Source organism: Galeopterus variegatus, unplaced genomic scaffold (assembly GCF_000696425.1).
Source record: "Galeopterus variegatus unplaced genomic scaffold, G_variegatus-3.0.2 Scaffold13008, whole genome shotgun sequence".
NCBI lineage: Eukaryota > Metazoa > Chordata > Mammalia > Dermoptera > Cynocephalidae > Galeopterus > Galeopterus variegatus.
In genome coordinates, this window is record NW_007739119.1 from 21454 (window position 1) to 38695 (window position 17242).

The 17242-nt window shown below is 42.2% G+C and overlaps 1 protein-coding gene across 1 annotated transcript in view; it reads right to left on the reverse strand.

Annotated features, from left to right (window-relative positions):
• BPIFC (BPI fold containing family C) overlaps positions 1–12187 on the reverse strand; it is a 29618-nt gene extending 17431 nt beyond the window's left edge. Inside the window, exons 1-5 of the mRNA XM_008563255.1 lie at positions 12066–12187; positions 8249–8309; positions 3449–3540; positions 2247–2423; positions 808–861 (exon numbers count right to left, since the gene is read on the reverse strand). Of these exons, the coding sequence (XP_008561477.1) occupies positions 808–861; positions 2247–2342 (150 nt within the window). The 5' untranslated portion in view covers positions 2343–2423; positions 3449–3540; positions 8249–8309; positions 12066–12187. The remainder of the gene's footprint in view (positions 1–807; positions 862–2246; positions 2424–3448; positions 3541–8248; positions 8310–12065) is intronic.
• Between the last annotated feature and the right edge of the window lie 5055 nt (positions 12188–17242).

Genomic DNA, 17242 nt, shown 5'->3' on the forward strand with positions numbered 1-17242 from the left:
TTTTTTTTGTCTTTTTGTCTTTTTTCGTGCCCGGCAATGGATCGCAACCCTCAGTGTCGCGCCCGTACTGGACCGTGACCGGCAACGGGATCGCAACCCTCGGTGTTGCCCCCGCTCCTTGCTCAGCCAGTGAGCAGCCGGTCTGTATGTGGGATCCGAACCCTCGGCCGGAGCGCTGCCGCGCTTCCCAAGCGGCGCACTGTAGCAGTGTGCCACCGGGCCGGCCCCAGTATCCCTCTTTATAATGAAGAACATGGGCCTTAGAGAGGTTAAGTGATTTTCTCAAAGTTATAGGAGAATAAGTTGTAGTACTGGGATTCAAATCTAGGTCTGTCTGACTTGAAATCCTTGCTCTAAAACCAGAATGCTACATGAACATCGCTTTGTTCTCAACGGCAAACCTCAGCCTGTTATATGATGTCCAATGTTTAGTGTGTTATAAAGGCATGATATTAATAACTGCTTTACTAACGTCACAAGTGTGGGCACTGATTCTTCATTTAAGAATTAAATTTTTCATTTAAGTTAATAAATCCTTTGCTGAAGCTAATTATTTCAAATTTGGCAGAACCAAGTGGAAGAAACAGATGATTTATTTTTGTGAACTTACAATGCCTCTATTTGTACTTTAATGTGTACTGTTCAGTAAATATTTGTGGATATTTGATTAAGAGAAAAGAACTCTTGTGAACGGAAAGATGTATTCAGGCTTGGACCAAAAAGTAATATAAAGAACCCACAAGTCATCCATAATTAATTGCAGTGAAACCAAATACACTGTCAAGGAGTCAAGTCCCAAGTACTCACCCGGGAGAGCACATTGCCAAGGCCTTGAGAATTTTGAACAAGATGATTGGAAATCTGGAAAATAAAGACCCTCATGTCACAGCAAGGTTTTTATTTGTATTATCTTTTCAGGGAAAAGATAGTTTTCCCTATAATTTTATGAGTTATGTAGCTGTTGTACTGTAACATGTTTAGAGTTTGAAGGTGACCTATCATTTTATAGCCCAACCATAGGGAATCTGAGGCCCTGAGAAGTAAAGTGACTCACTCAAGGTCACACAGAAATTGTATTCCTTTTGTGTAAGTGTCTTTCAACCTTGGGGACATGGTATATATTATGTGCACAATTCATGTGTAAACGATTCTACAGTCATTTACAATAAGTCTTGCGTTTTTGTCCTCATTTTCAGAGCTTACTTAGACATAGGATGCTTAAGTAATTTACCTTCCTAGATTAGTGGATTTCAAGTCTGAAGCCAGGAGTGTCTAATTCTCAGCACTGCCACACTTAACATTTTGAACGTAAGATTTATAACTACTTGCATAAGTACGATGTATAGAATAAGAAGATTCAAAAAGGATGCTCAATAAAAGTTTTTGGTTGACTGGCTGGAGTGTTCTCATTATAAAAGGCAGGTGTATGACAAAGACAATCAATGAGTATCTGTACTGTTACTGATCATTGCAGACAAATCAGGAGTAAATTACCATCAGGAGAAATCTTTATGTTGCCATAGCACGAGGAATAATAAAGGTGCTGATAATAAGTGACAGGTATTCAGCTCTTATTCTGTGCCAGGCACGGGTCTGAATGTTTTATGTGTATTTAAACCTTTTAATGCCTGTATCAACCCTATGGGTATGGAACTGTTATTGGTCCCTTTTTCTTAATGGGAAAACACTGGCACATGGAAGTTAAATAAATTGAAATTACTGAAGGTCACAGGTAGTAAGTAATGTAGGGGGTCTTGGCCTTCTTTAAGATCAATCTAGAACAGTGGACAGATATCATGAAAAGATTGAAATTAGAAGAACTAAAAACCCAACAACTCCCCAACTAATAACAGCATTCATTCCACAATTCCTTCATTCATGGTCCTGCTAGGAGTGATAGACTAAGAAGGCCCAGAAATTGAAACTATGACATAAAAATCCCATAATAGAATACAGTCGTCCCTTGGTACCTGCAGGGGGTAAGTTCCAGGACCCTCATGTATACCCAAACCTGAGGATGCTCAAGTCCCACAGTAAGTGCTGTGGAATCTGTGTATATGAAAAGTTGGCTCTCAGTACACATGAGTTCTGCATCCACGATACTGTATTTTCTATCCACAGTTGGTTGAAAAAAATTTGTATAAGTGGACCCATGTAGTTCACACCCGTGTTGTTCGCAGGTCAGATGTACTTATAAAAAAGTTCAATGATGGTGCCAGTTGTCATCATCTATTAACTTTCCTTACCTCTTTGGTGGAGAGAGTGACATTGAAAGCCCCCGCTGTGAAATAAGCAAAGGATGCAGATTTAAAGAAATACTCGGAGATTCCAATGTAGAGCATAGAGTCACTGCGTTCTGGGAGCACAAAAAGAGCTGGTGGGAAGGGAGGGTCAGTGAGGTTCTCCAGTGGGTAGAATACACCCTGTGGGAAAACAGAGAGAAAGACCAGCAGATCAGGTGAAAATCAAAATGTGCAGGACTGAGAAGGTGGAACCTCTTAAGGCAGAATAAGGAAAATTCCAGAAACTCAGTAGCAGGAATAAAAAATAAGCCCTTCTGCCTCCTTAACCAGTGACTATGATTCAAGCTCTGATGATTCTTAGGCATAGTAGGGTTGTTTGTCCAGCCTGGGGTGTAACCCAGCGGGAAGCTCCTTGCTGGCACTTTTCTCAGCAAAGGAAAGAAGTTCATTTAGCCAGAGGGGACATCTCTGAATAGTCCCTGAAGTCCCATTTAAGGTGTCGAATTCATGACCTTCAAATCTGTGACTGCTGAGTACCTGGGGAGTCATAGAAAGACTCAGAAGGACCCAATACTCCAAATAGTTTAAAGTATTTTTACGGCACTCCTAATGCTGCTCTCATTAGCTACAGGGCGTTATTACAAAATGTTGTCTTGTACAACACTGAGCTGGTTTGAAAGACTCTGAGTGAGTAAAATATAAGCCAATATGCATTTAAAAAGACAGTGATACTAACTCTGGGGCAAAACTGAACATAAGAATAGTGACTGCTTTTCCAGGATCAGCAAACACCATTACCATGTGCTTATGGCCTTGACCGAGGTCAGCAGCCCTCAGTTAAATGCACTAACCTGACAGTTAGGAACAGAAGTACCAACATGTACAATCTACTGATGTGTTAAATTCTAATAAATGCAGATCACTCTACTTGCTGGCTCCCAGCCTCAAACATACTCCCAGAAGCAAAGACATCCCGATAATTCTTTTGAGGAAGGCACACATATGTTGTGCAGTGCAAACAATCATTTACCCATCAAGAAAATGTTCAAGAGTCTTTTGAAAAGCAATAAACATGAGGTAGTTACTTGAAAGAAAATTAAATTATTTAAAGAGCACATATGTACATTTCCTTCTGCACATCATTTTGGTCTGCAAATATTGGTGGTTGACAGCCAGGATGAGAATTCTGATGATGACAAAGTTACCTTCAAATTCAGGTCAAGGTAGTTCTCAGTAATTTCTGGAGAACTGATTAGGGAATAATCCAGCAGAGTGTAGTTGTCAATCTTGGTTAAAACTAAATAACCAACAAAGAAAAAACAAAATCCACATTCATTAAATGCATAGTATAACATATGAACAATGTCTGCCTAAAACGATATAATTTTTTATTCTCTATTTAAAATATCAATCTCCCTTTCATGCAGAGTGTAGTTGTCAATCTTGGTTAAAACTAAATAACCAACAAAGAAAAAACAAAATCCACATTCATTAAATGCATAGTATAACATATGAATAATGTCTGCCTAAAACGATATAATTTTTTATTCTCTATTTAAAATATCAATCTCCCTTTCATAAGTAATACATATTCACTTTCGAAAACCCAGGAAAAATAGGTAAGTCAAAAGAAGACAGTAAACATCTTTCTCAATCATATTATCCTGAGAGAAACATCAGTAAAATTATGGTCTATACTTTATTAGGTGCACACACACACAACAAATATACTGTATAGTTCTTTTTTAAAAGGGGAATTAGCACAAACAAAAGTCCCTAACCATATTAAGCCGTGTATATTGTGTTAAATTTCCCCATAACCTCCAGCTCCCCCTTTCCCACCTCTAATAACCACAGTTCTGTTCTCTCTCTTTTTTTTTGAAAGTTTAATGTATTATTGTGATCCTTCCTTCCTTCGTTTCACTCCCACTCATGAATGAGGATATGTGATATTTCTCTTTCCGTGCCTGGCTTATTGGTATCATGAAAGGCTTCCCAGTTTGATAATTATGGATTTCCATGTAGTTAGAACTTCACTCTTTTACTGTAGTAATTAGAAATATTTTTTAAAAAGGGATACTGTGAGAGGGAAAATAAATCCACAGAGTTGAAGAGGCCAAATAAATTCTCATGCACAGTTCTACTAATTCAAATAATTTTTTTTTGTGTTATCATTTTCAGAGCAAAAGAGAAGGCAAGGAAACCAGCAGGCAATGGGTGGAGCTCCCGAAGGCACGGGTTCCAGCATGTGCAACAGGTCATAAGTGCAGTGAGGCAGCGTTGGGGTTTCCAGCTTGGCTTGGCGGGGGGGCTGCTTTCCTGACCACCACCATGTGTTCTGAGTATGGAGATTTCCTCCCTGTTCTAGAGGAAGGTACCTGTGTAGTACATCTTCTCTTCTTGCATGTCATGTTTGGTTTGTTCCATAGATGGAGATGAGAAGCAAGAAGAGATGAAGTGGCATGTTAACATAAGGGAGCAATATTATTCTACGTTGCTATGGTTTTTCAATGCTTTCTTTTTTTTCTCTTCCCTCTAGTTTTTCTGGTGGTTTCTACTTCTTTTTTATTTATTTTTTTATTGATCATATATATTTGTGGGGTACAGAATCGAATATCAATACACATGCACAATATGTGGTGAGCAAATCTGGATAATTAGTACACTCATGTTTACAAAACATAATTAATCTCTGTGACCTTTAACTAGTTTTTCGCCAACACCCCTCCCACTCCCCCTTTCTCACCTGTAATAATCACAGTTCTGTTCTCTCTTTTTTGAAAGTTTAATGTATTATTGTGATTCTTTCTTTTCTTCTTTCTCTCTCTCTCCCTCCCTTCCCCCCCACCCCCACTTTTGAGTGAGGACATGTGGTATTTCTCTTTCTGTGCCCGGCTTATTTCACTTAACATGATTTTCTCTAAGTTCATCAATGTTGCTGAGAATGGCAGAATTTCATTCTTTTTCATGGCTGAGAAGTATTCCATTGTATATGTGTACCACATTTTCCCCTCCTTTCCAGTTGTCTGTCAATAGACGTTTAGGTTGATTCCAACTCTTGGCTATTGTAAATAGAGTTGCAATAAACATGGGAGGGCAGGTATTCCTTCAGCATGATGACTTCCATTCCTTTGGGTATATACCCAGCAATGGGATGGCTAGGTCATATGGCAGTTCTATCTGTAGTTGTTTAAGAAACCTCCATACCATTTTCCATAACGGCTGCACTAATTTACCAGTCCCACCAACAGTGTAGGGGGGTTCTCCTTTCTCCACATCCTCTCCAATGTTAAAATGCTTTCAAGTCCTTGCTGTAGATTGGATGCTCCCTGCAACCTCACTGAAGCTTAATCTCCACTGTAACTGTTGAGATGGGAATCCTTATTATGGTAATTGAAAGGTGGGGCCTAGAATAGGTGATTAGATTGCAGGACCGTGCCAGTGAACAGGTTAATAATGGTGGTCAGGGGCATGGTGGTGGAGGCTTTAAAAGAAGAGCACACTCTCCTCTGCCATTTTCTGCCATGTGAGACCCCAAGATCACTGTCACTACTACCAAAACCCTCACCAGATGTGTTCCTTGGACTTTGGACTTCCCAGTGTCCAAAAACTGTAAGCAATAAATTTTATTTTCTTATAAATCACTCAGCTCACGTATTTTGTTATAAGCAACAAAAATGGACTAATACAGTCCCCAGTCTCAACAGATCCCCATCACCACTCTAAGAGGGAAGCAGGACAATAATAATGTTACAGGAAGGGCAAGTGAGGCTCAGAGGTAAAGAAACGTGCCCAAGACAAGCTAAGACACGAGAATCCTTCACTAGTTCTTTCCTCACTACATCTTCTTTCTCTTTCCTGACCTCTCCAGTCCATTCATTTTCTTTCATTCATCTGCATCCATTCATCAATCCAATATTTATCAACCTGGTATGGGCTAGGCACTGTTCCTGATGCTGGGCAAACAGAGATGAGTCAAAGTTTCTGTCCCCAAGGAACTCATGGCCTGGGGGAAAGAGACAGACATTTAAACAGGAAATTATAATACAGTGTAGTAAGAACAGATCTAAAACTGAGCTCCTGATGGTCCTATGACAAACCTGTCCTTACGGTCTTCCCCATCTCAGTACGTGTTAATTCCATTTTCCCAATTTTCCTGTTGCTCAGGGTAAAAATCCCAAGTCGCCCTTGATCTGGGGGAAAGAGACAGACATTTAAACAGGAAATTATAATACAGTGTAGTAAGAACAGATCTAAAACTGAGCTCCCGATGGTCCTACGACAAACCTGTCCTTACGGTCTTCCCCATCTCAGTATGTGTTAATTCCATTTTCCCAATTTTCCTGTTGCTCAGGGTAAAAATCCCAAGTCGCCCTTGATTCCTTTCTTGACCCGCATTTGCTATGCTGGCAGACTCCACTGCCTCTACCTCTGAGGTGTATCCAAAATCTGAACCTGTCTTACCATCTCCATCACTCCAGCCTGGGCCAGCCGTCATCATTGCTTGTGTGGGTCACTGCCCTGGTCTCTTGACTGGTCTCCCTGCTTCCACCCTTGCCCCTCTCTCCTTCCTATCTATGATTAGCACAGAAGCCAGGGTGGTCTCCTTAAAATGTAAGTCAGATCATGCCAGCCTTACTCAGAACTCTCCAAAGACTTCCCATCAGAGACTAAGAGGCAGATATCGCAGTGCCCTACAGGGCCCTGAGGATGTAATCGGCCTCTTTCTCCATCTCTGACCTCATCTCCTGCTGCTTCTGCTGCACCCCCTCTGCTCCTAGCATGGCCTTCTCACAGCTCCTCCAGCACACCTGGCATTCTCCTGCATCAGGGCCTTTGTGCTTGCGGTCTCCTCTACTTGCAATGTTCCTCATCGAGATCTAGGAGTGGCTCACTCCCTACTCCCTACTCCCTTCAGGTCCTTCCTGTAATGTCACCTGCTCACTGCCTTTCCTGGCCACACTATCTAAAGTGGAAGCCCTTTAGATAGTGTGGCCAGCTTTATTTTTCTTCTTACCACTTACCACTGCCATACCATAGATTTTACTTATTTATCTTGCCTGCTGTCTGTCTCCTCCCACTGGTCTTGTGAGGGTGGGGATTTCTGTCTCCTAGGTTTACTGCTGCATCCCCAGCACCAAGAACAGTGCCCAGCCAATTTCAGGTGTTCAGTACACAATCGGTGAATGAATGGATGGAGTGGAAGAGAGAGATACATCTAAAGTATCACCTGAGCATAGAGGAGGTGTAACTTTGTGGGGTGTGCGCTGTCAGGTAAGATTTTTTGGAAGAGACTATGCTTGAGTTCTTTATAAAGATAAAGATCTTAAAGATAAAGAAGAATGAGCAGAACGAGAGAAGGTTGAGGGGTAGAGAGTGGAAGGAACTGTATCCTGCAGGGATTATCAGAGTGCTGGTGGGACTCAATAAATGTCTATTAAATAAATGAATGGATGGAGGGGAGAGGACACTCTTCCAGGCAGAGAGGACAGCACGAGCCAAGGCAAAGCGTGACGGGGGCAGTAGAAGCAGTTTGCTCGCTGGAGCAGAAAAAGGTGCAAGACAAGGTAGAGAGATGAGTAGGAGCCAGGGCATGGTGAATCCTGTAGTCCGTGTTAAGGTATTTGGACTCAGTGCTGAAGGCAGCCACTGAAGGGGTTAGAACTGGGGAATAACCTGTTAATAATAACTACGTTAATCATTCTGAAGAGGATGGATTTAGTGCCAAAGCTGGGATTACAGCTTGTGAGGTTTTAACTTCCTGATGTATACTTCATCTCCTGGAGCCACCCCCTCCTGCAGTGGTGAAGTTGGTTAGTAGCCAGAGAGCGCATGCCCTATACATAGGGTGTGTCCTCCCTCACACTTCCTGGGGCTCTAATATGCAGAGCAGAAAGCAGAGTGACGAGCTGGAGCTGTACCGCCTTGGAGAGCAAAGCTGGAGAGCACCAGAGTTTGAAGGTGGGAAGAGAACCAACCATCCAGAAGAGAGTTCTAAGACTCACCCTCCAGAGTGCTGAGATTGACATTTAGTGCTTCAACCTCACCGGTGATAATGGGACAGAGCTGGCCACAAAAAGAATAAAAAAAAAGAAAATTCAGGTTATCATATTGAAACAAAGGCCTTCTGGTTAGGAGACATCATCCCTTTGGTCATCAAGACTTTCCCTGAAATTAGTTGATGCCTATGGGACTCAAGTTACGTATGTATGGGCATCATGTCATTGAATGCTGTACTGGAACTACACCCAGTGAGCCCTATAAAAAGCAAGCCCTTGGCTTTTCTCTCTGTGACATGATAGGGCATGTGCCACAGTCCCGGCTACTGCTGTCACACCTGAGGAACCTGCTGCTCGGCAACCGTGTATTTCCTGAATGTAGCTTCATGCCCTGCCTAGTGTGGTTAAAGCAGGAGCCTTTACTTTCCCCTTGGGCTAGTTTGAGAGCCCACTAGGTCAGAGATCTATTTTGAGATCTATTGTTTTCCCCTTTTTGGAATTAGAAAATTAGTCTTGAGTAGGACTAATATCTTTAGGAAGGGGGACAAGTACCAACATTGCTGTGCCTGCTGTGTGTTCACTGATGTGCTCAGCATAGTGGTTATAGCAGAAGCTTAACACCTGGCTGCCTGGGGTTCAACCCTCGGCAAGTTACTTGTACTCTCTGCCCTCAGTTTCCTCATCTGCAACATGGGGATGATATTGTATCTACCTCATCAAATTATTGTGAGTGGAAATTGAGGTAATCCACTTAAAACTACCCGGCTCATAATAAGCATTCAGGACATGTTAGATGTTGTTGTTTTAACCCCATTTCATCCTCACTATAGCACTGACCAGTAGGTCTACTGTCTCCTATTTACAGATGGGAAAACCAAAGCTTAGAGAGGTTAACTGAATTGCCAGGAGTTACAGAACTCCTGAATTGCCAAGAGTTCAATTGCTGGGATTGAAATCTGGTTTGACACAGGTAGAGAGCTGTGGTCCGAGCAATCTTTTCTGTCTTCCAGTGGCACAGAAAGAATTATAGAAGTAAAGCATCTACTATCTCCAAGCCATATATAAACTCCAGGCAAGCTTAATTATTGGCTTCTGTGACATAATTCATTCTTCATTGGCCTCCCATCAGAGGCCAAAGGACCATGCCTCATTTCAAACAGAGGAATGATCAAGTGTGGGGTCCGTGAAAGTGACAATTTCCCAGTCACTCTTTAATGTGCACATTCACTGGCACTCAGCACCTGTTTGGTAAGGATGGAGAAAGACCATGAAGCTTCAGAGTTCCCTGACCAGTTCTGCAACCTCCTTGGACAAGCTGCTTGATGTTTTTAAGTGTTGACTTTCTCGCTGATGTTCATTAAGCACGTACTGTCTGCCAAGCACTGAGCTGAGCACTAGAGAGATGGAGATAGCTAAACACCATCCTCGTCCTCCTTTTCTAGAAGAGTCTCCCTTCTTTTCCAGTCCACCTCATTCATGTTCTTGAATGCCCCCAAAATATGGAAAAAGGGTTCAGGGAAGGTATGGTCAGAATTGGGAAGAGAGTGCACATTCAATCCCATTTTTCCCTTTCTCCAACACTAATCTGGAATTGGGGTACTTATAGTTTGGAAGGCATCTTAGCTTATTTTATTCTTTTAACTGATTCTTACTCTATTTCCTAAAAATATCTTTTCTTCTCCCCTATTCCTAACCTATCTGAATCTTACCTATATTTCAAGGCCTGGTTCAAGTCTTACATCCTTTAAAAAATAACTCCCAGGACACTTCCAGATTCCACTTCTGTTATTTTTCCATTTCTCTGAACCCTTTCAGTTTAATCTAATGATCACACAACTATGCACTAAATTCAAGTACTCATTCAGTTATTGTTTCATAAGCTTGGCTTTTCTGAATAGGCAAGTCTGTTCCTCTTTCATATCACCAACAGACCCCTAGTCCAGCACTGGGCATGCAATAGGAACACAATATGTAAATTCTTGTTGACTGTTTGCCCACCCTATGGTGAGAGACTTGAGACAGGCGATGTTATTTTATTCATCTCTGCATCTCCAGTACCTACCACAATGTCTGTCACATAGTAGGTACTTGAGAAACTGTTATTAAGTTGCAAAGGATACTTAATGTGTATGAAGGTGCCTGGGATGGTGCCTAGCACACAGTAGGTACTCAGTAAAGGTTGATCAATTAAGAATTAATTAAAAGATGGTGGAACTGCTGCTGATGGTATTTTACTGTGGTTGTCTTATCTTTAAAGACTTACCATTTCATTTAAGTTCCTTAAAATGGGTTTCTCCATGGGTTCAGCAAAAGAATTATACAGGACACTAGGAAAAAAGAGGAAAAAAAAAAAAGAGAGAGAGAGAGATAGAGAAAGAGGAAAAAAATAAAAAGATCTTTCTCAGTGTCCGTAATCTGCTGGTTAGAAACTTCCCCTGGGTGCTGCCTGAGTATCCAGCCCCAGACAAGCCACTTCCCACCATGGTGCTCTCACTCACCTGAGTTCTCCAGAAAATGAGACGTGGGCATGGCTCACTTGGGCATAGCAGTCTTGGAGCTTCAGGGTTGGGTGACCAAAGTCATTTCGGGTCAGGATAATGATACCGGTAAAGTAGGCCCCAGAGAGAAACAGATCAGCTCCTCCTGTGTCTTGACTGTTTAGAGAGAAAGTGCAAGGTTACCAAAGCATGGAGATGGGTCTTGTTTCTCTGATTACTAAGAGACTCTAAGTTCCTGCAGGGCAGGGACTTTGTCATGTTCACCTCTGGATTCTTGGCACCTACAACAGGTAGGAGCAGAGTAGGTACTGAACAAAAGAAATAGTGAATATGTGAATGATAACAGATTTTGGGATATTGTAGTTGTTTCATTCTGACTGTTCTGGCCCTGGTCGTGTTTGAGCACATATTGAGCATCATTTACATACAACGTTTGTTTGGAGAGAGAACATCAGCGGTAAAGTTGGCAATATCTTATTCAGGAGGTGCATAGATTGTGAAATGACACTTAGATGTAGTCTGTGAACTCCTTGAGGGAGTGGACTGTGTGTTATTTATCTCCATTTCTCCAGAACCTGGCATGTTACCTGACACAGAATAAGCACTCAACACGTAGTTGATGAATCACTGAATAAATGAATGTATACATGAATCCATGCTATTTATGGGAAAATGCCATTTCTCCACAATGTATAAAACTGGAGTTCTTGAGATTGGGATAAATGGCGCATGGGAGGCACACAATAAATGATTGTTGAATGACCTAGAAGATGAATGAATGTGTTGTTCTGGGGCACCAACCAAGGCAGACCTAAACATTGCACCCAGGAAGAGACTTGCACATAGTAGGTGGTCTGCAAGTATACCTTGAATTTGACCCCTTCCTTCTGCGTGAGGGTGCAAAGGCCTTTTGGTTGGGGGAGTTTGGGGCTGAAGATGAATACATTTTCCAACCTGTTTCTCATCAGTAGCCCCTGAAGATGGTGAAGTGTATTGAATAACTGGCTCAAGATCATGCAGTGATTTGTTGGTGGATCTAAAATGTCAAGCACATCTGTTCCCCCGACGGTCAGGGACTTCTACTTGTAGGAAATCTTAAATGACATTTTATCAGTTGCTCTGCCTCTAAAGCACCACCCCACCATACCCCGGCAAGTAGGGATTTCCTGATTTAAATCTCTCCTGGAAAAATATGTTCTTGAGAAAGATTGTTAATACTGAGAGAAAGAAGACTAACATCACAAACATTGGTGAATTTATACATTTTTAAGTTTTTGCTCTGTTTCCCCACAGAACACTGGCAGACATTTCAGTGGAATACTCACAAGAGCGGAGACTTGATTTCCCAGTCTGTGCTGATGTTGGCAGTACCGTGGTTGGTCAGCACTTTGATTCCCACTCCAGGCACAAAGGCTAGTGAAGTATTTGGAAATGAAAAGGCATTGATTTTTATGCTGTGAAACAAGGAACAGAAGAGTTAGGGCAACTCTTTGGCACATCTCTAAGTCAAGCAAAATCAAATATGCAGTTGTAGAACTCCTGCCATCAAGGCCATTCTGAGTTCCTAGAGAGGAAGGAACCTCCTGTCTGCAGGGTATTCTCTGGACACTGCCTCTTAATTCCCCTCAAACTCTTAGCAGGAAACCCCTTGTATTTAATCGAAGGGAGAAATGAGCATGTTTGGAAATAAAATTGTGAATAATCAAATAATCTAATTCTTTAGTTTCTGTAAAGACAAAAACAGGTGGAACATTGCTGTCATTATTTTTTCCTTCAGCAATCCCAATGTTTCTCAACTGTTTAACATTTTAGATCCACCAACAAATCACTGCAAGATCTTGAGCCAGTCATTCAAAGCACTTCCCCATCTTCAGGGGCTACTGATGGGAAATGGAGACCTTTTACCTCACAGGGAGGTGGGAGAATGGTATTCAGCTTGATATTAGCATTCTGATGGGATGGCTAATTGCAGGATATTTGGCACATATTCCAGTAGTGTCCCTCCCCACCAGTCACTGGGACAACCCAAAATGTGCCTTCTTCCTGTTTCCAAATGCCCCCTGTGTGAACAGTATCTTCCCTAGTTGAGAAACTTATTTATTTATTCATTCATTCATTTATTTGGATCTTTGCAAAACACTTTTAATAATCTGATTGAACTTGAAATGCAACGCTCAGTTCTAGAAACAGCAGCAGAAATAGCAAGAGACATGAGATTTTTATACATGTTTATGCCTACAGCCATCTGATCTCTGACAAAGGCAGCAAGTCTACATACTGGGGAAGAGACTGCCTTTTCAACAAATGGTGCTGGGAAAACTGGATACTCATATGTAGGAGAATGAAACTAGACCCATACCTCTCACCTTATACCAAAATTAACTCAAAATGGATTAAAGAATTAAGTATACATCCTGAAACAATAAAACTTCTTAAAGAAAACATAGGGGAAACACTCCAGGAAGTAGGAGTGGGTACAGACTTCATGAATATGACCCCAAAAGCACAGGCAACTAAAGGAAAAATAAACAAATGGGAGTATGCCAAACTAAAAAGCTTCTGCACAGCAAAAGAAACAATCAACAGAGTAAATAGACAACCAACAGAGTGGGAGAAAATATTTGCAAAATATACATCTGACAGAGGATTAATATCCAGCATATATAAGGAACTCAAATAGCTTTACAGCAAAAAAACAACCCAATTAAAAAATGGGCAAAGGAGCTTGAATGGCCAACAGACACATGAAAAAATGCTCGACTTCACTTAGCATCTGGAAAATGCAAATCAAGACCACTTTGAGATACCATCTCACTCCAGTTAGGATGGCTAATGTCCAAAAGACTGAGAATGATAAGTGCTGGAGAGGTTGCGGAGAAAAAGGAACTTTCATACACTGTTGGTGGGGCTGCAAAATGGTACAGCCTTTATGGAAAATGGTATGGAGGTTCCTCAAACAAGTACAGATAGATCTACCATATGACCCAGCTATTCCACTGCTGGGAATATACCCAGAGGAATGGAATCATCATGCCAAAGGGATACCTGTACTCCAATGTTTATTGCACTTCTATTAACAATAGCCAGGAGTTGAAACCAGCCCAAATGTCCATCATCAGACAAGTGGATAAGGAAACGGTGGTATATCTACACAATGGAATACTACTCTGCTATAAAAAGGAATGAAACACTGCCATTCACAACAACATGGATGGACTTAGAGAAAATTATATTAAGTGAAACAAGTCAGGCAGAGAAAGAGAAAAACCACGTTCTCACTTATTTGTGAGAGCTAAAAATAAATAAATAAATAAATAAACACACAAACAAGTAAAGGGTTGGGGGAAGAAGACACAACAATCTCAAAAATTCCTTGAACTTTTTAAGTCAAGTGAACAGATATGATGTGGTGGGGAGGGGAGGGGGTGGAGAGGAATGGGTAAAGGGGCATGAAAACCAACTACAATGTATATTGAGAAGTAAAATAAAATTTAAAAAAATAAAAAATCATTATAGTTAAAAACAAAAACAAAACAATGAAAGCTACTGGAAATTGTTTCCTACCTCATATTCCCTCAAAGCTCTTCCTACAAGACTGAACCATCATCAGTTCATCAATTTAAATCCTTCACAGTGGCTATAAAGGATGTCCTATTTTATTCTAAATAAATGTTTTAAAATGTCAAAAGTTTTTTTTTTGCTGTTTACCAAACATATGCAGAAAAAAAAAAAAAAAGAAAAAAGAAAAAATAATGGCATCCTGCTTGCTAACTTTCTTCTACATTAACCTCCCACCCACCCCAAAATCTCAGGCACAATTTGCTGGAAGCATCCAGATTAGCCCAGCATTTCCCTCTAGGGAGTGATAAGCTTCAGTTCTTCCACATTTTGTAGTTAAGGCTTTTTTTTCTTTCCCTCCTTCTGACAAAGTGTATATTTTGTTGCTTGTTTCTCGGTTTTGTTTAAAAAAAAAAAAAAAATGCTCCTTTCAGCCCGGGCCATGAAGCCAAGACGCAGTTTCAGGATCCATGGGGAAGGTCGTCACCGGACGTCAAGGTGGCAGAGACTCGGTGGCGGGAGGAGCGAGGCCCGCGCCTGCAGCCAGGGTGCACGCGGGGCTCCTGGACCCGGCGTCCCCTTCGTCCTCGTCCCTCGGAGCCTTGTTAGGCCGGGCGTTGGCTCGGTGCCGACGACGGGTGGGTGTGAGGTGCGGACCCCCCGGCGCCCCGCGGGCAGCTCCGGGTGAGACCCCGTCCCCTGGCGGCGCACCTTCCACGTGCCTCGCTCAGGCCGGGTGGGCGGCGGAAAGCACCATCTGAGGGTCTCCGGCCACGCCTGGCACCTGCCCCTGTTCCCGCCGCACCGGGGCTCAGGTGGCGCTGACGCACCTGCTGCTGCAGGCTGAGCATGACCCGTGGGGTCTGGAGCAGGATGTGCAGCTCGGTCTCGGGCTCCTCGCCGTCGCCGACCCGCAGCCACAGGCGGGCGTCATCGGCCCCTGAGCTCCTCCTGCCGCTCGGCCTTCTGCGCTGGTGGAAGGAGCTCGTCCTCGTCCCTGCCCGGGCTGATTCCAGTCTGCGGGGCATTCGGCTCCTCCTCGCCCCACGCTTGATCCATGTAGTACTGGTGAGCACCCTGGACTATGAGGAACGTACTTAACGAGCTGCCTTCCCCTAGGAGTCAAACGGGTAACCCTTGGTACCGGTGAGGCGGTGAGTTGCGTGTAATCTACATAGAGAGATGGCCACATGCGTTATGAAAAATTATCATGGACTTCTATTGAGCGATTACTACCTGCCAGACTGTGCGAAGCGTTTCACAAGCATTAGCTCCTTTTAACACTTGGAGTAATCCTGTGAGGCAATTGCTCTTTTTGCATGTCTCATTCAGAGGTGAGACGATAGGAAAAGTGGCTGACGTCATACACAAGTGGTAGGACCAGGCCTGGAACCCTCTCCTCCGTCTGACTTCAGACTGTGCCCTTAACCGCGAGGCTATGCCGCTTCCGTATTGCGCAGAGAGCCCCGGACTTGGAGCCGAGGTCTGTTCTAGCTGCACAACCCTAGGCACTGCACTCAACCTCTTCCAGGCGAACACTCAGATTGGGGTAGATTGGGGAGACAGAATGAGTACATCTGTGTATAACTGCTGCACAGGAGAGAGGCACTGCCGTGAACTAAGTGTGGTAGCTGATAACAAAAGATTGCTATTTCCTCTTCTATGCATCCTTTCCTACCTATTCTCTACCACACATCCTGAGTCCCACCGTGGGAAGAGGGTGGCAGAGATTCATTTAACATATCTTGGAAATATTTTCATTTTGATACATATAGGTCTAACCAATTCTTCATAACTGCTGCAGAGTATTCCCAGCTGTGGATGAACCACTGAAAAAAAATCATTCCTTTGTTGGTGAACATTGAGGTTGTTTCCAGTACTTCTGTATTATAAGCAGTATCACAGTGAGCATCCTCATACGTCCTGCTTGTGTACCTGTGCTTCTCTAGGGAGGATGTAAGAAGTGAAATTGTTGAGACAAACGGCATATATATATACTTGTAAGACACCTTCCAAAATAGCACCTTCCAATAGGAATATAATGTGAGCCATATATGTAAAGTAAAATTTCCTGCTAATCACACTAGGAAAAGGGAAAACAAACAGGTGAAATTAATTTTATTAATGTTTTTCCTTATCCCAATACATCCAAAAATATCACCATATCAATATGTAATCAATATAAAAATTATTAATGAGATAGTGTCTTTTCTTTCTCCAGAATAAGTCTTCAAAACCTGGTATGTATTTTGCACACATGATACACCTCAATTCAGACATTGGATTTAATGTGGTTTTATAACACCAAGGTCAAGAGTTTGAATCCCTGTACTGGCCAGCCACGAAAACAAAACAAAACAAAACAATACCAGACATTGGATTTCATGAGAAATGCTTGACATGTATTTAGGATTGATAAAATTTTCAGTTGAAAAAGTAAACTTACAAAATTGTTCCAAACATACTTAAAAGTTTTTCAAAAACTGACTGAAGAATCAGTTTTTAAAATTAAAGTTAATTAAAATTAAGTAAATTAAAAAATGCAGGTCATCAGTTGCACTAGTTATATTTCAAGTACTCACTAGCCACATGTGGCTAGTGGCTACTGTGTGGACAACACAAACCTAAAATTATTGTATCAATTTATCTACTACCATCAATGCATGAGAATATTTGTTTCTCCTCATCTTTTTTTTTTTTCGTTAAATTTTTATTTTGTCAATATACAACGTATATGATTATTATGGCCCATCACCGACACCTCCCTTCCTCCTCCCTCTCTCTCCTCCCCCCAAGAATGTCCTTTCCGTTTGCTTGTTGTAACAACTTCATAAAAGTATAGTTGTGGGCCGGCCTGGTGGCGTTGGGCCGGCCCGGTGGCGCACTGGATAGTGCGCCGCTTGGGAAGCGCGGCGGCGCTGCCGTCCGAGGGTTCGGATCCCAC